This window comes from Pantherophis guttatus, chromosome 4 (assembly GCF_059756535.1).
Source record: "Pantherophis guttatus breed Tessera chromosome 4, ASM5975653v1, whole genome shotgun sequence".
NCBI classification, from domain to species: Eukaryota; Metazoa; Chordata; class Lepidosauria; order Squamata; family Colubridae; genus Pantherophis; species Pantherophis guttatus.
Window position 1 is genome coordinate 137450769 of NC_142066.1, and position 21456 is coordinate 137472224.

The 21456-nt window shown below is 35.8% G+C and overlaps 1 protein-coding gene across 2 annotated transcripts in view; it reads right to left on the bottom strand.

The window, feature by feature from the left end:
* Positions 1–219: 219 nt before the first annotated feature.
* Positions 220–21456, bottom strand: part of PEX1 (peroxisomal biogenesis factor 1) — a 35656-nt gene continuing 14419 nt past the window's right edge. For both annotated transcript variants that reach the window (XM_034402252.3, XM_087892881.1), the window contains exons 13-24: positions 19939–20093; positions 19502–19691; positions 18038–18204; positions 17339–17473; positions 13672–13736; positions 12350–12492; positions 11187–11290; positions 9640–9816; positions 6826–7056; positions 5755–5952; positions 3465–3589; positions 220–668 (exon numbers count right to left, since the gene is read on the bottom strand). In XM_034402252.3, coding sequence (XP_034258143.1) covers positions 587–668; positions 3465–3589; positions 5755–5952; positions 6826–7056; positions 9640–9816; positions 11187–11290; positions 12350–12492; positions 13672–13736; positions 17339–17473; positions 18038–18204; positions 19502–19691; positions 19939–20093 — 1772 coding nt within the window. In that variant the 3' untranslated portion in view covers positions 220–586. The remainder of the gene's footprint in view (positions 669–3464; positions 3590–5754; positions 5953–6825; positions 7057–9639; positions 9817–11186; positions 11291–12349; positions 12493–13671; positions 13737–17338; positions 17474–18037; positions 18205–19501; positions 19692–19938; positions 20094–21456) is intronic.

A 21456-nucleotide genomic window follows, 5' to 3' on the forward strand; every position in this document is an offset into this window, starting at 1 on the left:
AATTGTCAGCAAGATCTGCTGGATGCCTCATTCTTAGTTGAGTTGTTTTTCAGCAGATATTGGAACATGAAGACTTCCATTACAATTATCTGCCCTCTACAAAGCATGGTGAGTTAATTTAGAAAGTAATTGCTTAGAATATTTTAAAAAATATTGATACATAATTAGGCTTTCAATTATATATATGTTTAAATGCAATAAATTTATTCAAAGCAGACGGACAGTTGTTAAATTGCTTAATTTTATTTCTGAAAGAGCAAGAGAATGACTAAGCCAAGAATGTCAATCCCCTCAAGAAAAAAAGTTGAATACAAAGTAAAGGTAATTATCTCAAAAGGTTTTAATATAGTTTTCAGTAAAACATACTTTGAAAATTAAAATTATGCAAAATAATCATGAAGTAATTAATAATTAAATGTCCTTGTCATATTAACAGTAACATAGACTTATTGACAGATAAAATTTAACAAGTAAACAAATGTTCTTTGCAATATTAACAGTAACATAGACTGTTCATACAATTTAGCAAATAAAGACTTTACTAGAAAATTGTTAGTAAACATGATTACTACTTCTTTAACAGAAGTTAAGCTAATGTTACTTTTTGTCCTGGTTTGAAAATTGTTCCACTGGATTCTTTTCTCTTTGGATTTTGAAAATTTTCATAACTTGAAAAAGAATGAAAAGAAAAGAAAGAAAACGGGAGCACATTAGTACCAAGCAAATGTTGTATGAGGTAAATATTCAGGTTAAACCCATTCAAGGATATTTTTAATTAATTGGTTTAGTACAATTTTTTGAAAGTCACAGAAATGTTTCTACTTTTTTCCCCAGCCTCTATTGAGAAAACCAGAATAGATTAAAAAATATTTCATTATAGTTAATATTAAAAATATAATCAATTAATAAACATTAACATAATAATCAAAATTATTATAACTTATAAGGAAAAGGGTTGCTATTTTAAAAGCTAGAATATTATACAAATAGTCCCCGACCTACAATTTGAAGTTCTGGCAGATTTCCCTAAAACTATCTATGACCTAGACTCCAAGTTCTGATGGCCCCTGTAGTCACACTGTCATATTCTGGGTACTTGGCAATCAGCCTACATTTGAGGAGTACCTGTATGGTAATGATACAACTATCTGTCATTGCTAAATAGCAGCTGTGAATGAAGGGGACCAAAGCCCTACTCACAGGAATAGCAGAAGCAGAGTCTGGGTCCAAGCCATAGTTTTACTCATCATCCCAGCTTGAAAGAGGATTCAAAAGAATCCAGAAGAAAACAAGCTGCTTATGTGAAACCATTAATATTTAAGAGAACATCTGAGCAGTGTTTGCCTCTCATAGGAGTTCTGAGCTTATGCTGAATATCAATCAGAATATCCCAGCATTCAAAGTCATTACTATGTAAGCTCTAACCAACAGAATTTGCTAATTAATAAGCCAAAACTGCTAGGTAACAATATGAAGAATGCGAGTTACAGCTGAATATAGTCTGCTCTGTTTTTTTTTTTTTATGCATGTAAAGAACTATTAAAGTGACATTGGACAGTGAGCAAAACTTAATTTTAAGTTTAATTTTAACCCTGGAAATGAAGAAAGAAATACAATCGAGCTCTGCCTTAATTCTCCTTGGCTTTCAAGATTGTGTTACTACTATACATCAATAAAGAACAGAGCACTTCCTGTGGAGATTGTTCCCTGACCTGGCGTACTTCAATTGTTGACAATACAGTACACGAAGATGATCAGAAAGCTTTCTTCTCACTTGATGGCTTTTCAGTATAATTGAAATGCTGGCACAGCAGAAAGTATATGGTCAGTTGCATGGAATTTCTTAATGGAGTAGCTAGATACCTAATCACTAATTTGGAGATGGTGCAATTTAATTTCCAGTCAAAGGATTACATAGAAAGGGACTTGTGTGTGTGTGTGTGTGATCATTAATATCCTACATTAAGATATAGTTAGCTTATCAGTCAAGAAACAGATGTGCAACACAACTGATGATTCTCCAATTGCATGAACGGTTTCTGTCATATCTAATCCTAAAGTACCCACCAGTGCTCTGGAAAGCAAAACCAACAGATTTAAGCAAAATATAACACTGGAGAACAAACAGCAGCAGCAGCACAGAAAAAAACTGGAAGAAAACAGTTTTTGAGACAGCTTACTGAATAGTTGGTGAAGCATCAAAATGAACAGTTATAAGTTGTCTATAAAGTTTTCAAGTGATAGGAAGTAGTGACAAAGTTATTAGTATCAACTGGTTAGAGGAACATAAGATTATTAGGGCAAAGCACTGCAAATACCCACTGGGATGGTGCCATCTTGAAGAAAAAAGTCCCTGTTATGCAACAAATGCAACATTTTACAGATGCAGTATAATAATGGCCTAGAGATTCTGAAAGCAATCCACTGAGTCACAAATAATTATCTCAGGGTTAAGAGAACTGGTTAGAGCAATGGTGATGTTTAGATTTATTTATGGCTATTTAGTAAATTGAAGATAGCAGATAGTAGAAGATTTAACAGAGACAATACAAATCACAGAAAACAAATCAAGTGCAGAGCTACAGGACAGTTGACATCCAGCTTGGTCCAATTTGGGGGGGATATAGTAATATTATTAGTCAAATACTTGAAAAGCTGTCACCAGAAGAAAGCCAAGTCCTTCTCTCTGCCCCTCCTCACCCACAAGAGTATAGGAATGATATAAACTATAAGAAAGCAGATTCAAATTGAATCTTGGGGAAAAAAACCTTTTTAACAGCAAGGATAGAACAAAACCAAAGATGTGGATTGGTAAAAGACTTCTGTCCTCTGGATTTAGCCAGAACATAGATAGGCATATTTCCTGGATGTTTCAATTGGATTCCTGTATCAAGCAGGGGACTAAACCTCATAGCTTTAATGGACTTTTTAGTTCTATGGTTTCTAGTTTCACAGAACCAAAATGTTTATAGCTCAGATACCTGTAGATCCTTTTCCTAGTACTAATAGCATTGATAGGGGTGTGTGGGCATCTTTAATCTAACTTGTATACAAACAGATGAGATTGGAACTGTTGCAAGTACTCTTCTTTTATAGATTACGAAACATATTAATATTTTGAGCTTCTTAAATTGTTTAATTGAGCTTCTTAAATTTGTTCTCTTTGAGAACAAAGAGAATATGAAATAGTGCTGGTTAACAGGCGTGATTAAAAACAAGTTTCAAATTCTGGAGTTCTATTTTGGAAGTAGACTTAAAATCTTGAATGATTATTTATTTTGTATTTGTATATGAGATCTAATATAAGTATTAGATGTATGCATATTTTGCATACATTTTAAGGATATTTTAATATCTTTAAATATGTTTCTGATCTTTTTGAAATAGACTAAATAAACTAATTTCCCAAAAATTTTATGGATAACATTAAAAAAGAATAGCTCATATGTTCCTCAGATACTTACAGTTCAGCAAACTTATTCCAGTCTTCCTGACTAATGGAAGGCTTTGTACTTTCAAGAGCAGCCATTAAATGAATCTGAGTAATATTTAAAGTTCTCTTGGATGACATGCAGGTAGTGCCTTCCTCCTGAAAAATGAATTAAGGAAAAACATTTTAACATATTAAAAATGTAAAATTTAAACATCTTTAAAATAACTACATTTTTAATCTCCTGATAATGACATCTGAGCTTAGAGATTCTACCAAACCTGATTTTAAGACAGAGTATCGGGGTGAAATCCAGCAGGTTCTGACAGGTTCTGGAGAACCAGTAGCGGAAATTTTGAGTAGTTCAGAGAATCGGCAAATGCCACTTTTTGGCTGACCCCAGAGTGAGGTGAGAATGAAGATTTTGCAATATTCTTCCCCCAGAAGTGGTGAGGGAATGGGGATTTTGCAGTATCCTTCCCCTGGAGTGGGGTGGGAATGGAGATTTTGCCGCACCATGCCCACCAAGCCACACCCACAGAACTGGTAGTAAAAAAATTTGGATTTCACCACTGCAGAGTATGGTATATTTTCCAAATGTTACAATAAAATCCAGATTTATTGCACACTCCTAAACATTTTATCCTGAATTACCATAGTAATAATAAAAATGACACTGAATGATCTTGTAGTGATTCAGTAGCACTACAATCAAGGCATCTGCAGCCTTAAAATTTCCTTCTTTTAACATTATCTAAGAAATGCCCAGCCTTTAAAAATGTATTTTTCAATTATCAGCACCATTTCACTGATGGAGTCAGTCCCATTTTCAGTGAGTGCTAGAAAGATATAGATAACTATACTTGAATTTTGTAGAATTATAGAAAAAAAATAACATTCCTCATTAACTGTGGAGATGAGCATGTTAGATATATTTAGGAGGTTGACTAGGAATTGAAAATACATCCTAAACGAACCATTCTCATCATTACACAGAGTAAGGCATCTATCTCTGGTAGATATTCAGAGGCAAATGATATTCCAATTGGTAGCTGAATCTTACTTTTAATAAGGTAATCTGGTTGGATATTTTTGAAAGGAAGTGGGAAGTGTATAATTTTGTTCTTTATCATAGGCTGAAAAATATCTTGGATCATTATCCCAGATAAGAGTTAAATGTTAAAAAATAATCAATGAATAGTTGTTCTTTGAATACCTGTGTATTTTTGTCATCTTGGCTCTTACACCTAGAACCAATTTAAAAACTAGGACAGATGGACAGCAGGGGTTAAGGTAAAGTTGTAAGACTGGGTGAAATGGGCAGCTGAAGTGGGATTACCCAATACTCCCTCTGAACATTTCTGAGAATTCTATAACATGATGGCTTGATGTGACAGGGTAGTTGTTGACAAACCACACAGTTATGAAATAACTCCTGTGCAATAGCCAGCTTGCCCATTTTTTCAAATTAGGATTGCCAAACTCTAGCTGAATAGCAATCCTGGAGAAAATATATGCTTGTGATACATTTGCACATGTATAAATAACACGTATATACATCTGCCAAGAGTATCCTTATCTCCCTTCCCCAAAAGCAGAGTGAACACAAAAAATACTAATTAAAATAAAAAAGAAATTATTTGAATCAATGATGATTCTTTGTGATTTCATAAACAGTCCATGTTATTTCCTTGGCAACAATGAAATAAAATGGAATAATTGTGAAGTTCCCAGTATTCGATTCAGTTATTAACCAGATACGATCTTGCATAGCTGTCAGTGTCAGCTAGATGATGTCAATTAATTACAAATATTACTTTTCACTCCTCATTTTCTTATAGCCATACAAATACACACATATTTCTCTTCCTCATTTCAGCAGAGACAAAGAAAAGGAAGGAAGCTGGATTGAGATAGAATATGTAGAAAGATGTTGTGCAGGGAAAGAAAAAGTAGAAAGAAAAACAAAGGTACAAATAATTTGATCCAGAAGGAAAGAAAAAAGAAAGCCACATTTACCAAAAGGCAGGCAATTCCTCCTCCCTCACTTCAAAGATATTCCAATTTTGCAACTTTGTGCAACAGCCTTTGCTATTCTTAGACCTTCTAATTCCTATTGGGTCAATACAATACACTAATTTGAATCTTATGAGTAACAAATGCTCAGTCATAAATGCTTGTTTTAATGTCTGAACTAAGATAAGATGTTTATAACTGGAAGCTGTTAAAACATTACTTTAGGCCATGGTTTTGCTGTAATTGCAGACTCTAACACCATAACTAAAAATATTTATCTGAGAAGAAAATTATAGTTTTTCCCATACTCCATTCATGCTTTTGTAGTTAGCTTTGATGGCACTGATTTCTGCCCTGAGTTGTTCTATTTGTTCTTGATTACATTCTTGGAAGCCTTCCTGTACAGTGGTTCTTAAGGTTGGAGGCTGAGAAGATACTAAATCCTTCAGAGTTATGCTGGTTAATTCATGGTTTATGGAGTTTGATCCTGAAAAACACTGAGAACTCTATGGAAAGAAGAAGGGGAAACATAAAAAGAATGAACCGTGTCATTTAAGTTATTAATATCTCAATAAAAGTTTTACCGTAATGAATATTCAATAAGATAAGCTTTAGGAAATGTTTTATCCAATTACTGATTTTAAGCAAAATAATTAAAACATAATAATAAAACAAAAAATAATAATTACTTTGCAGGAAATATTTAAGCAAAAAATGTAAATTTTAGTGCCTGAATATTCCATTTTCCAAAACATTCCATTCTTCTCCCAGAATCAACTAATTTTTGTATAGAGCTTTCTTTTTAGTTTTGTTGTATAGCACAAACATCTAGTGGTGGGGAAGGGATGGCTTCGTGCACATGCACCTTGCTTGTGCAAATGGAGCTCTGCATGCTTGCCCGCTGCTTCTGCGCCCGGTTCCCAGCAGGCCTTGACTCAGGGGTTGGGGACCCCTGTTGTATTTGATATACTGTATGTTATATAGCTGAATCACTGTTCTATGTTACAGCATTTTTCAACCAATGATTCAGGGAAACAGATTTAATGCAGAGTTTTGTTTTTAAAAAAGAAATAGAAGCTGAGGAGGAGAAATGCGAATACAAAAATGTCTACTGATTTTTAAAATATTCAACTTTTTGGTCCCAACAATGCAAAGTGTTGAATGGAATACAACATTCTTTGAACAAGTACTGATCCAGAGAAGCAAACTCAAATTCCCTTGTGCTGATTTTATACACATGGAATTATTTTTATTTATTTCACCACTCCAAAAGAAAAACCTGAATTTTATTTGGATAAATTAAATGTCCCTTCCAAATCAATTGCATGATTTTTAAATCACTGGGGAAACAAGCAATTAAGCAAAGTGGGAAAGTTTACCATTTCTGAAGCAGTCCCATTGCCAAGTTCAGATTCATAGGAACTGCCAAAGTAAAGGCGATAGATGTTAGATCTTGGATCCTCAGGAAGCAGGTCACACAGCTCAAGGGAAGTTAATGATTGTTCCAAGCCTCCTTCTCCATCTCTGGCAGAATCATCTGATCCACTACTTTGGTTTAAGAAAACCATTGAAGATAGACTAAGATCACTGTCTGAGCTGGAACCTACCTCCTGAATAGAAAATAAATAAAATTAGAATCTCCTAGAATATATGATGATCTCTTTAAGAAATGATGGTCTACTCCGTCCCTCCTAGGCTTTGGACTAGGTGATAAAATATTCTCTCTCTTCCCATTTATATAGCCACCCATCTGATACCAAACTCAGGCAAATATCTCCCAATCAAGAATTAGGTCAATATCAATAATAAAACATAAAAATCATATGAATACTATAAACATTAAATACAAATGCCTGTGTTTGATCTTAAGTGTTTTATTTTTTTTTTCCTTTACTGGTAGGTTGTGCTATTGCTGCTTCAGTTTCAATTGCTAATTCTACTTCAATAACCTTACAAATTGCTTTTAGAATCTTATTATCAAATCACAGATAAAAGGTTTATCAAACAGAAATATCTTAATTAGTACTAACTTTTAATTAGAAACAATTCAAATGTTCAGCACTTATTGATTTTATTTAAAAACCTTTGCAAGCATTGTGAGAAAACATATTCTCTTGGATTGAAATATTTTCCATAAATTTAGAAAAATGAAAGTGTAAACATTTATGTGTTCATTTATAACATATAAGCAGAGTAAAGATAATTGGTGAACTTTCAAATACTGAATAAAACTAGATGTCTGTTTATTTCAGAGCAGTAAGGATTGATAAATAAACAGAAAAACATGCTTAGAGATATAATAGTGAATAACTCTGATCTTTATTCTATATCCTGTACTAAAAATACTGCTCAGTATTTTACTCCCAAATGGTAAGTAATGTTTCCCAAACAAATTATGCTATTTTTAATTATATTGAACCTCTTTTTTAAAAAAAGAATGTTAAGTTGTTGGACTAAAGACTGACCAAACAATATGGAGATCATGTACACAAACAGGTAGAAATTGGATAAATGTCTAGAGCTAAAAACAGCTCAGAATAAAATAAGTATATTAGTGTACAGTACATACTAATGTTTATATAAGTTAGAAAGCAATTCTATGCCAAACATGAATATCATTCATCATAACAATTGTAAATAGCTATCAATAGTCTGGAAGTTGATCCATGGCAACTGAACTTTTTTCCTTGTTGGTTCAAAATGTTTCTCTGCTTATCCAAGCAACTTGCTCAGAGTGAAAAAAGCTACTTGGATAAGTAAAAAAAAAACATTTCAAAGCAACAAGAAAAGAAATGTTTAATAGATAAGCTGGCAAAATGTATATTTGCATATTTATACAATATTTTGTATAAATATGTTTAATAGATTAGCTGGCAAGATTATGATAAAATCAAGAAATCCCATTGTTAAATAAAGCTAAGAATAGAAGTACACATCAGTGAAAAAGCATTATATTCAACATATAATATGTAATCAGCAGTGTACACCATATGGTGACCTAAACCCCAAATTTCCATTTACCATCTTGCCTGTTTTGATCTCCTGGTGGTCAATACTGAATATAGTCAACTTGTAATGTAATGTAATGCTCTCTACATGGGGCTCCCCTTGAGAAGCACCCGAAGGCTCCAACTGGTCCAGAATGCGGCCGCGCGGGTGGTAATGGGAGCAATGTGGCGCTCTCATGTAACCCCCCTCCTGCGCGAGCTGCACTGGCTCCCAGTGGTCTTCCGGGTGCGCTTCAAGGTTTTGGTTACTATCTTTAGAGCGCTCCATGGTTCAGGACCAGGGTACTTACGAGACCGCCTCCTGCCACCAATAGCCTCTCACCAACCAGTTCGCTCCCATAGAGAGGGACTCCTCAGGGTGCCGTCGGCCAAACAATGTCGACTGATGGCCCCCAGGGGGAGAGCCTTTTCTGTGGGGGCACCTACCATCTGGAACGGGCTTCCCCCGGAGTTACGAAACATCCAAGACTTACGCATATTCCGCCGTGCCCTGAAAACAGTTCTATTCCAACAAGCTGGTCTTTTGGCTTTTAAACTGGCTTTTAAATTGGGTTTTAAACCTCTTTAGATAAATTTGGATGTTTTTAATTTTTGAGCCTAAATTACTTAATCTGTTTCTTAATAGTTTTTAACTTCTATATGTATTTGTATTTATTATGGCTGTTCACCGCCCTGAGTCCTTCAGGAGTAGGGCGGTATACAAATATGAAAAATAAATAAATAAATAAATAAAACTTCAGAAAGGAGGGAAAATATATCTCAATCAGAAAATACAATCACATTGCATGGTCACTGAAATGTTTTACATTTTGCTGCAGAATGATAAATTCTACAAATCTACAGCCAGCATATTTTCAGTGGTTTAAGCGATGAAATAATATTCAATACCAAAATAGATATGACCGAAGCTTTTAAATCATTGGAATTTCCACAGAAATGTGCGTGAAACTTGTTTTTCAAAGCCAAAAGCTTACAATACTCACCTCGACTTCATTACTATTATACAGTGCAGGGAAGTCAAAATAATATTTTGGGAATATTAAGAATACAAAATGTGTTCTTAAATAAGACATTTTAAATAATCCAGCTACTAGCTATCTGAGATTTTCCCAACCATTGCCTCATTTTAGAAATTATAAATAAAAGGCTAAGGATTTTTTTTTTTTTACATTTCAATATACTTACGTGGGTCAAAGTTGAGTTCAAGTTAGCATGCACTGCTTCTAATTGGGCATTGTATAATAAAGCTTTTAAATCTGCCCCAGTGAAATGCTCAGTTTTTGCTGCCAAATACTGAAAATCCACATCATGCGCCAAAGGGAGAGAATGACTCAGAGCTTTTAAAATCTCATATCGGGAAGCCTTTAGAAAATTAAAAGACACTTCGTTATTAAAGGAATTGATTCTTATCCTTGGAAACTCTTGTCAATCAGGAATAGAGACTCTGGAAATGAAGGTAGCACACAGAAAGATACAGGAAATAAATGACTTATTCTGTACAGTAAAAACATTTCCATTATTTTTTTCTCTCAACTGAAAGTTTACTTAGATCTCAATGAGAATGATTAATTTTTAACTTAAAATTCTGACAAGATATAACATTCTCTCTTATGGATTACATCAGGGGTGAAATGCTATTGGTTCAGACCAGTTCGCCCAAACCAGTAGTAATAAAAGCTACCCGTTCGGGCGAACAGGTATTTCCGATGATCAGCTGTGCCGCGCAATTTATGTTCACTAGAAAGCAGGAAATCCTGCTTTCTAGTGAATGTAAATTGCGCGGCACAGCTGTTCCCCGCCCCTCACCGTTCTACTTACCTTAGAAAAGGCTCCTTAATGCCTCCTTTTTCAGTGCTGCATGGTAGCGTCTGTGATGCACCTGTGTGCGAGGTGTGTGCGAAGCGCACGCAATGCGTGCACTGCGCATGCATGCGCACAGCGAACCGGTAGCAAAGCGAACCGGTAGCAGACCTCAGAGTATTTCACTCCTGGATTACATCCCCAATGTCACTTACAGAAATAAAACATTTAGTGAGTGAAATTAAATATTGTGTCTTTATTCACAAACAGATATGCTACTACAGCCTTTCCATTCATGTCAATATTGTCCTGGGATGCATTGTATTAAAGATGTCAGGTAAGAATATTTATACAGAACTGTTGTTTGATTTCTAAAAAACACACTGTTGGATAAAAGAACAAGCATGGCCTATTCTGAGCCTAATACAACTGAAAAGATTAGGTATAAATCTGGAAATCAAAATGTTTCAAATACAATTAATTTACCAAATGTTAAGAATATGATGTTCTGCCAGTGACATATTTTAAGAATAATTTAAATGAGTTCAGAAGATCTTGGAGAAAATGGAAAATTTCAGTTAAAATATTTAATATTAGATAGTTTCCAAGGCTTAATTTTTTAATACTATTTAAAACTATGAGTGTTCAGAAAGCCTGAGCCAAGGGAAGAAGCTGCTGCATAAGGTTATAATGACCTGGTTGCCTGTTTGACATCTGAGATGGTAATACAATCAGTAGACTTGGAGGTCATAATTACGTAATAATTGGTCTGACTTTCATGCTTACAACAGGTTAAGAGAAGAACATACTATCACTGATTTCATGCCATACTAGTGATTGTCAGGAAATACATTTCATTCTGCCTTTTTATTTTACAGAGGAAAACAAGCGCTCCCTAATGTAACATCTGGCATAGTATTTTATTTCTTTACCTGATCAGGAGGTGGACAATATAGACACTTATCCAATCGACCGGGTCTCAAAAGAGCAGGGTCAATCAAATCAGGACGACTAGTGGCTGCTAGTATATAAACTCCTAAAATCAAATTAAGAATATCTGTTATTAAAAACCCGCCAATCATCTTTGTGAAAGTATCAGACATGAGAATGTAATAATTAAGGGTTTTTAAAAACTTATTTTGCTACTTTATTTAATTATATATTTTAATTGTTATATTTGATTTCTGATATGCCATACTCTCACACTCTGCCTATTTTGTATGAACAATTTAATCATGGCTATTCTTCTGAAAGCTGATCAAACTAATCAGATTCTGATAAAGGTTTATTATCTAGCCTACAATCATATCATCCAAATTAATGGTGGCTGGGATTGCTTTGAATCTATGTATTAGGTTTCATTTCCAAATTTCCAAATTCAGTAGTAATAATGAAAAAAGTGGTATAGATAGCATTAGATGGATTTGTATCTGGCTGACAAACTGTACTCAACAAGTAGCCTTTAATGGTACTACATCTACATGGAGGGAAGTAAGCAGAGGAATACCACAAAGTCCCATCTTAGACCCAGTACTCTTCAATATCTTCAGAAATGACAGAAATGACATAAAGGGAAACTTGCCAAATTTGAGGATGATATTAAGCTGGCAGGAATAGCCAACACCCTAGATGATTGGCTCAAGATCCAGATGGATCTTGACAGACTTGAATACTGGGCTCTATCTAACAAAATGAAATTCAATGTAGAGAAAAGTAAAGTCTTACACTTAGGCAAGAAAAACCAAAAGTACACATATAGTCACCTAGCAGATACACTAAATTTATATATGAAAGCTGCAGTTACGTTATTTAAACACCTATTGTATGCACAAGAAGGATGAAAACTCACAACCTCAGTTGTCAATAATTGAACTGCTCTTCTGATTATGAGATTTATGCTCTTCCTTTATGCTATTAAATTCTCAGGAGGTTGCAAAAATTTTATCAATAAACCATGGTTTGTTTCTAGAAACCATCTAATGCACCTTCAACTTACCATTTCAGACTTTTTAGCAATGTAATATTATTCTTTTATTTACTATATTTGTTTTACTTTGCTTTTGTGATTGGTTTTGGACAATATATATACACATACCTTTTAAGCCTTCTACACCATCTAACTGAGTCAGCAGTTGATTAACAACTCGGTCAGTTACACCAGTGTTATCGTGACCTCTTCGAGGAGCAAGAGAATCAAATTCATCAAAGAAAAGTATGCATGGCTTGGCTGCTTGAGCTCTGCAATATAAATACACTTGAGATTGAAGAAACAAAACATCATCTACCAAAAGTGAAAATGTGAAATTAGCAAATCCTGTTACAGGTAGTCCTCAACGTATGACCACAACTGAGCCCAAAATTTCCCTTGCTAAGCGAGACAGTTGTTAAGTGAGTGTTAAGTCCCATTTTACAATCTTTCTTAAGTGAAAGTGTTAAGTGAATCATTAGTTAAGTTAGTAACATGGTTGCAAAGTGAATTTGGCTCCTGTTGTGGCCCGTCAGCGGTCTGTGCGGATTGTAGTTTACTCTGACAGTGAGAAGGCTGGTGTAGTGTTGCGCCAGCAGCTTGTGCAGCTGGCACTCGAGTCGGACAATGAGGAGGGTGGAGAAGATGTGGTGCTAGAGGCAAGGATTCAGCCAGGGCCTTAAGAACCTCCAGAGGCTCCTTTAAGTGAAGAGGACGAAGAGGAGGAGCCTCTTCTCAATGCACGGGTGCGCAGAGCAGCCAAAAGGCAGGAGTGGCTCCTCAGGAGGAGGTCTCCTCGAGAGTAAGGCTTGGGGCTAATTGGCCACTTCCTTAGCCTACTTAAGGAGGAACACCGATTGAAGCAATCTGTGGGGAACAACTTTAGTTCACTCTACTTCGCGTCTGGATTCTCTGTAAATTGCTTCTGGGCTTTCTGCCAACTGTAGTAAAATTGTGATTACTTTATCTTTGGTTTCTTGTAGGCTGTTAAGAAAGTTTATTAACAGCCTTTGTTTTGAAAAAGACTGAGTTATTTTAGTAAATTAAGTTTTGTACAAACTTTCTGTGTGCTGTATTCTTTGGGGTCCGTAGCTGGGGCAGAACAGCTCCCTATTGACTTTGTTTGTCAGAAGGTCGTAAAAGGTGATCATATGACCCCAGGACACTGCAACTATTATAAAAATATGCCAACTGTGAAATGTCTGAATTTTGTTCATGTGACTATGGGAGTACTGCAATGGGTTTAAGTGTTGAAAAACGGCCATAAGTTATTTTTTTCAGTGAAGTAACTTAGAATGGTTGTATCATTCATTTGGTACAGGACTAGCTATTTTCTTTCATAATCCTCTTGCTCTGTCTTTCTCAGATCACCCCTTAGCAAATTCAATGACTTTTTTTGTAATAATCATAAAAATAGACTCAGGAAACAACACCGTGTTACTGGACCCAACCTGTTAAATATATCGCGAACTGCTTGTTCACTTGCTCCAATGTATTTGCTGAGCAGTTCTGGCCCCTGCAAAAAACAAAATGATAAATGTTCCAAAAAATCAAGTTATATAGTACAAGTGAAAAGCAATTGCGCTAATAAGTAATTTTAAAAATATAGTGATTTAAAATATTTCTAACACACTTTTAAATGTATATTGTTTTAAAATGTTTCTATCTCACTTTTCTACTACAACTTTCAAACTGTCAAGGATTTATACTTCTCAAAGAAGAGGAATAAACAAGACTAAGGATTCTTTTGAACCATAAATACAACAATAATACAATACTTTTAAATTTTGAATTAAATTTAAAATTAAAGTTAAAATTACTGAGAAAAACTAATATACTAAAGATAAATTATATAGAAACATTTTATAGGTAAAGGTAAAGGTTCCCCTCGCACATATGTGCTAGTCATTCCCAACTCTAGGGGGCAGTGCTCACCTCCATTTCAAAGCGAAAGAGCCAGCGCTTTCCAAAGACATCTCCGTGGTCATGTGGCTGGCATGACTAAATGCCAAAGGCGCACAGAATGCTGTTTACCTTCCCACCAATGGTGGTCCCTATTTTTCCCTATTTTTTTACATGCTTTCGAACTGCTAGGTTGGCAGAAGCTGGAACAACGGGAGCTCATCCCGTTACGCGGCACTAGGGATTTGAACTGCTGATTTTCTGATCAACAAGCTCAATGTCTTAGCATTGAGCCACCGCGTCCCTACAAACATTTTATACAATTAAATAATAAAACTATATTAAAATAGATGCTACTATCAATATTCTGCTGAGTTTTGCTGGCATGATTACAGAAAATTGCCTGTACAATCTCCTTCCATTGATTGACTGATGGTTATGGAGCATCACATCACTGCCAACTCCAAGCAACCACATGATATTGTACATGACAATATATCCATAATTCCCCCCACCACAGCTATTTAAATTATATACCCATTGGCACGCAATTGAGTCCATCCGATTTGCTGCTGGTCATGCTCTTCTCTTTCCTTTCCCAGCATTAGAGCCTGTTCCAGAATGCTAAGTCTTTGCATGGTATTTTTAAGGTAGGATAAGTTGAGCTTAGACATTTGTGCCTTTAGTGAGAATTCTAGGTTTATTTGTTCCTTGATCCATCAGTTTGTTTTCAGCTGTTCACTGTATTGTTTGAAGTCTTCTCCAACACCAAAGTTCAAAAGCATCAATACTCTTTTCCAACTCTTCTTCTTCAAATCCAACTTTCACTTCCATAGAGTGTCGCAAAGCTTCCATGACTCTGATCTTTGTAAGTATAGAAACATCCTAGAATTTAAATTTCTTTCTCAAGACCTTCATGGTTGCTCTGCATGAAGCAACACCAGAGGTGATCGCCTGGATAGCTGAATTGGACATCCAGTTATGAGACCACTGCCATACCTTTATAGAAGTTTTATTTATAATTATGTGGACTGTTTACATAGGTTTACTTCTCTTCTGTCATGTTCTCATCATACATTAAATAAATAATAGTTGCTCTAGCAACTGCTTGCTTGTAACTTGTAGCTTTTTTGACTGCTTGGTCCTTTCTTGTTGATAGTTGATTCTAAAAGGCAGAAGCTATCCACCACTTTGATATTTTGATTGTCAATTTTAAGGCTAGTTCTAGCTATTGTCCTTAGTTTGATCTTCTTTATATTTAATTTCAGTTTCATTTGTTTCACCATGCATCTTGATATTACTCCAGCTTGCAGAGCATTGTATAATTAGTCCTCAACTTAAGATAGCAATTGGAACCAGAATTTTCATTCCTCAGCAATGTAGTTGTAAAGCATGACTTTATCGCTTAGCGTCAGTCTCAGTTGTTGTTGTTAACTGAATCCCTCAGGCAACTTTTGCCAACTTCCTACAACTAAACTAGCAGAAATTGCACATGCCAGGCAACAGGCATGTAAATGCCTGGTTCTAGGTTGGGGATGGAGTCAGGCAATGCATTGCATACCAAGCAGAAGGGTGTGAGTAGGTGTGCAAAATGAGCCATGTGGATTGGGGAGGGTGCGTGAAGGTCTGAGAGATGTGTGAGAAGCACTGTGTGAGTTGGAATGGGCATATGAGAGATACAGCATGGCGTCAGAGGGCTACACAAGGATGTGAATGAGGCACTGCGTGGTTGGGGAATGAATAGGGGATGTGAAAAGGATGTGTGTAAGAGGTGCCACAGAGGTTGTGGGGAGGTGTGTGTGAGAGGCACTGCACAGGTAGGGAGGCTGAGTGAAAGATGCTATGCAGGATCAGCGTTGGTGTGAGAAAGTGCATAAGAGGTACCATGTGGTTTGGGAATGGTGTGTAGAAGTAAGGGGTGCATGAGTGGCTCGAATGGCACAAATGCAGAGGGCTGGGGGAGTGTGCACAGGTAGGCGAGACTTACCCCAGCAATTTGTGATCTTCTCTGTCCTTCCCTTTCCACTGACTTTTTGAGGAAGCTGGCAGGGAAGGTTACAAGTGGCAATCACATGATTGTGGCTGCTTGGCAACCTGGCCTAAGTGCAAACAGGTTACCAAACAACTAAATTGTGGTAATTTAGGACTGGCAAACTGGAGGCTCGTGGGCTGGATGCGTCACGCGAAGACCACACCCACCACAGCTCCGCAAAGGGAAAAAACATCATGAAACTTCACGTGATGGCAACATGACACTGAGAGTTTGATACCCGTGCAGTAATGTAACCAATGGGTTTCTAGGACAACTGCAACTCAGAAGACCAGTTGTAATGACCATTCATTCACCAACATCATAATTTGAATGGTCACTGACTGGATGATTGTAGGTTGAGGATACCTGTTTTCGGCTGTCAGGGAAGGGTTGTCACAGTAGCACAGATTATTGAAGTTTCATCTTTTAGTTTTAGAACCATAGCTATCTTCTTCCAATTGACCTTCACTTAGTATGTATTTCACATATAGGATGAATGAATTAAGGAGAATGTATACAGCTTTGTTGCACTCCTTTGCCAATCTGGAGCCAGTCTTTTTCACCACAATCTATCAGTACAGGGGTTTTCTGATCTGTATGTAAGCCCCTCACAAGAAGAATACATGTTTCTGAGATGTCCATTTTTCTGAACACATTCCACATTTTAATTCAAAATGTAAAGCAAAACAAAACAATGAAACAAACTAAATACATTGTGTAACAATATTTGTAATACCATCAAACATCCACATTTGCCTATCCCTGGGTCTTTGGGAAGGATTTAATTGGCAGACAAAATTGCCAAATCCACTCTGAACACCTGGCTGGCTGTGTGACAGACTGTAATAAAAATAATTAATAATAATAAAAATTAAAATAAAAGAGAAAATAAAAACAAACAAAAACTCCTCAAAAGGCTGATACAATGGATCATGTGTGTTTTTTTGCCACCAATTTTCTGTATCTCCTAGCTTGACATGACTTCAATCAAAGGCCTTTCTATAATCACTGTATTAATATACGTTAATTGTATATACAGATAGTTGCAAAACAGATTCAAAATTGCATCTTGTATATTTTAAAAAGGCTTTAGTTACCTGGCAAACACTATATGTATTTTACTTGGAAACCAATCACTTACACCTTAGCACTCTCAGGAATTACATAACCGTTCAATTTATTACCTTGATGCTGATAAAATTCATTCCACTCTCTTGGGCAACTACACCTGCTAATAAAGTTTTTCCTGTTCCTGGAGCCCCATATAGTAAGATTCCTGTTCTTTGCCGTATGGGTAGATTAGCAAATAATTCTGGATACTGGAAATGGAACATATCAGAAATATTATCTGCTTTTAAAAGTATCAAAACTCTGCCTAACACTCATTTGACCCTTGTTGCTGTGTTTCTGTGCTTGCTAGAGTATTTCCTAATTATCAATAGAATTAGCGTAACGATCTCTACAATAACAATTCTAGAAAAAATGTAGCTTCTTTTAAAAAACTAGGACTTTCATTTAATTATACTTCTTTCAAGTGTAATAAACATGTTTTTGCTTTCTACTGATGACAACTGTTTTTTGCATTTACTTTAATGTGAGTTAATGTGTATTATAATTATGTGCATTATATATATATACATATACATATACATAATTACACAATTATGTAAAATAATTATGTGCATTATAATAATTATAATACATATTAAGACCAATAATTATCAATTGCTTTATACAACTTATACATACACATGCCCTTTTTAGGTTGTGAAAGGGTTGTTTCTTAGGTTAGAACATTTCAGAAATCTTTGTTATAGTTCTCAGACAAAATAGAATGATAAAAGGAATTGTCTCGGATCTCAAAAACACACACATAAAAATACCTTTGCAGGTAGCTGGATGGTATCTCTAAGTATTTGCTGCATTTCTTTAAGACCACCAATTTTATCCCAGCCCAAATTCTGAGGTTTATGGAGGTTAATGTTTCTCAAAGATATTGGGGTGAAACCTTGTATAGCTTTCTGGAAATCTAAAGTTGATAGAACCAAATCTGTGAAAACAGAGAAGAACATGTATTACATTGGAATACTAAGCCACACACAAAGTATTTCTGGGTATCTCATACAATGGAGTTTTTAACGGTGGGTGAGTGGGCGCCCACGCTTGTGCACAAAGCTCCATTTATGTCAAAAAAAGGGCTGTGAAAATATTTACAGACCCCTCACACCCTGGACATAAACTGTTTCAACTCCCACCCTCAAAACGACGCTATAGAGCACTGCAAACTAGAACAACAGTTTTTTCCCAAACACAATCACTGCTAAACAAATAATTCCCTCAACACTGTCAAACTATTTACTAAGTCTGCACTACTATTAATCTTCTTATCTTCTCATCGTTCCCCTCACCCATCTCCTCCCACTTATGACTGTATGACTGTAACCTTTTTGCTGGTATCCTTACAATTTATATTGATATTGTTTCCTGATTGCTTATTTGTAACCTATAACTATCATTGTTGTACCTTATGATTCTTGATGAACGTATCTTTTCTTTTATGTACACTGAGAGCATATGCACCAAGACAAATTCCTTGTGTGTCCAATCACACTTGGCCAATAAAAATTCTATTCTATTCTATTCTATTGGGAGAGTGGCAGGTGTGGCCACACCTGCCACTTGCACAAATGGTCACACAACTCACACAGAACCACCACCATCCCGTGCCAGTTTGCCAAGCCAGAAAAGTTGAGGATTGCTGACATAAACAATTGCAAGAAATTTGGGTAGAGTCATATTGCTTCAATTCCATCTGAATATGGACAGCCTTGACTGAGCTGTTGGGCACAGGATAGGTCTCTGAATGGGATACCAATGCTGGGATTTTCCTTCAACAACTCTTGCATTTGAGGCCACGTCAGAGCAAAGCCAACAGTTTCTTTTATTAGGGTTCAGACAACTCTATTTATTATTTTGGATGGTTAAGACTGTACAAAATTTAAGAATACCTTCCTTACCCTACAATTTATCTGCAAAGTGTGAACAACTACAGTTGTTAAGAGTCATTACTTCAACATTAAGGCAAAGGATATCATAGTTCTATTTGTGAAAGGATCCAATATTATATATGCCTTCAATAAACATACGAATGCCATCTTACATTATTTTAATTCTTAAATTTGCCAAGAAAACTGCAGGGACCTGTATAGTCTCCAAAAATTATATATGACCGAATAGAAGATGAAAAAAACCCCTTGCCTTTTATTTTCTATATTTAATGGCTTTGTGTTACAAAATCCTTCAAACATTTTAAAGTGTATTAGAATAAAATCACAGCTCACATATACCTTCTTTTTTACAAGTTCCCCTCCTAAGAATGCATGAATGGATGGCACGATCAATTAACACTGTAAAATCTCTAGCTACAAATCCTTCTGTTTCTTTTGCAATTTGATGGAGGTCAAGATCACAGAATCTCTGTAAACTGAAGTCAAATTTGTTTTTTATAATGGACTCAAGTATTTCATATCTTTGCCCCTGAAAAGAAAAACAGCAATTTTAGCCAGGAAATTCCTGAAAGCTTCAATTTTACCTCTATGCCAGGTACAAAAAAAATAAACAACATCAATTTTAAACGTAAGTAAAAGGGCTAAATTTGGAAGCTGATAAAATGCAGCTCTAAACATTCCATATATCATATTTCAAACTTCAAGCAAAATTAGTCAGAATAAGATTCTATGGTTTTAAATAACTTCTAAATGAAGCTGAATTATGATTCTTTTACCTGAGTTGGAACTTGAATATGTTGGAAACATTGAAATATATGAATTCCTTGAGTAGAAATGATGGAAGAATGTAGAGACTGCTCAGATAGACTCGTGGCAATATGTGCAACCAAACTGTGCATGGAAGTAACTTCTTTTATCATTTCTTTCAGAACTAGAATTTTAAAAAAGTTCAACTTTTATACATTCAAAGATTATATAACAGAATTTATATGACTATTAAATTTTACACAAGAACTTCTTAAAGTTCAGTTTGTTCCATAAAAAGACCTCTGGCTTTGAAACTATGTATTCTGTTTATTTCCAATGGGCATTTGTCCTATGCATCTACAACCCTACAGTATTTTAATTTTGCATCACAAAGAAATGCCTATACATTCTGTGCATTTATTATGTTGTCAAGAATGGATACAATGTATAGCATATCAATTATAGTAGCCCTCAACTTAGTATCATAATGCAGCCAGTTCTATTCTATTATGGATGCAAATCATGACAGTCGTTAAACTAGGTACCCATGTGATTGCCTTGCTCACCATCTCCCAGGTGTGGTTGCTAAGCAACCATGTAGGTCAATAAATAGGCAGAGAGAAAGACCTGCCTGTCAAAAAAGAAGTGGAATTCTTCCACTGGACTGGAGAAAGGAAGCTTCGATTCTAAAGATTCAAGCTTCCTTTTACTGGCCATTCTGATTATGAGAAAAATGACGATCTCTTCCTTACACTCGGGGTTATAGATTAACATTATGTCTCCAGGTATTAATTTTTAGCACTTTGACTTCCTAACCTTGATATCTTTGTGTATCCAGAGGCAAACATGTTATTAACACATTCATCCATTTCAATACATAAGAGAGCTAAACAGGGGTGCTATTCAGCAAGTTCTGACAGGTTCTGAAGAACCGGTAGCGGAAACTTTTGAGTAGTTCAGAGAACTGGTAAATACCACCTCTGGCTGGCCCCCGAGTGGGGTGGGAATGGAGATTTTGCAATATCCTTCCCTTGCCACACCCACCAAGCCATGCCCACAGAACAGTAAAAAATTTTTACTTCCACTAACATGAGTTAAATTATCATGATTTATTGGCTCCTCCCTGCTTTCAAAAGGGATCATTCCTGAAGCAGGGAAAAGCCCTTCTTCTGCTTCAGAAAGATTGGATTTCCTGGGAAGCTAGCATAAGGGATCATTCTGAAAAGGGGTGGGGGGGAGGGAGGGCAGTCTGGAACTATATTCAGTTCCAGAACAATATTTCCCACAACAATAAGCAACACATTTTGATTTAACCAAGGAAGACATTTAGAATCAGATAGAAAAATGCTAATATACTTGAATATTCTTAACAGCACGGTTAAAAAAACAACATCCCAACAACCCAACAAAAAGAGCCTTGGTGGCGCAGCAGACTAAAGTGCTGTTAAGTAACACCAGCTGCCTGCAATTACTGCATGTTCAAATCTCACCAGCCTCAAGGTTGACTCAGCCTTCCATCCTTTCGAGGTAGGTAAAATGAGGACCCG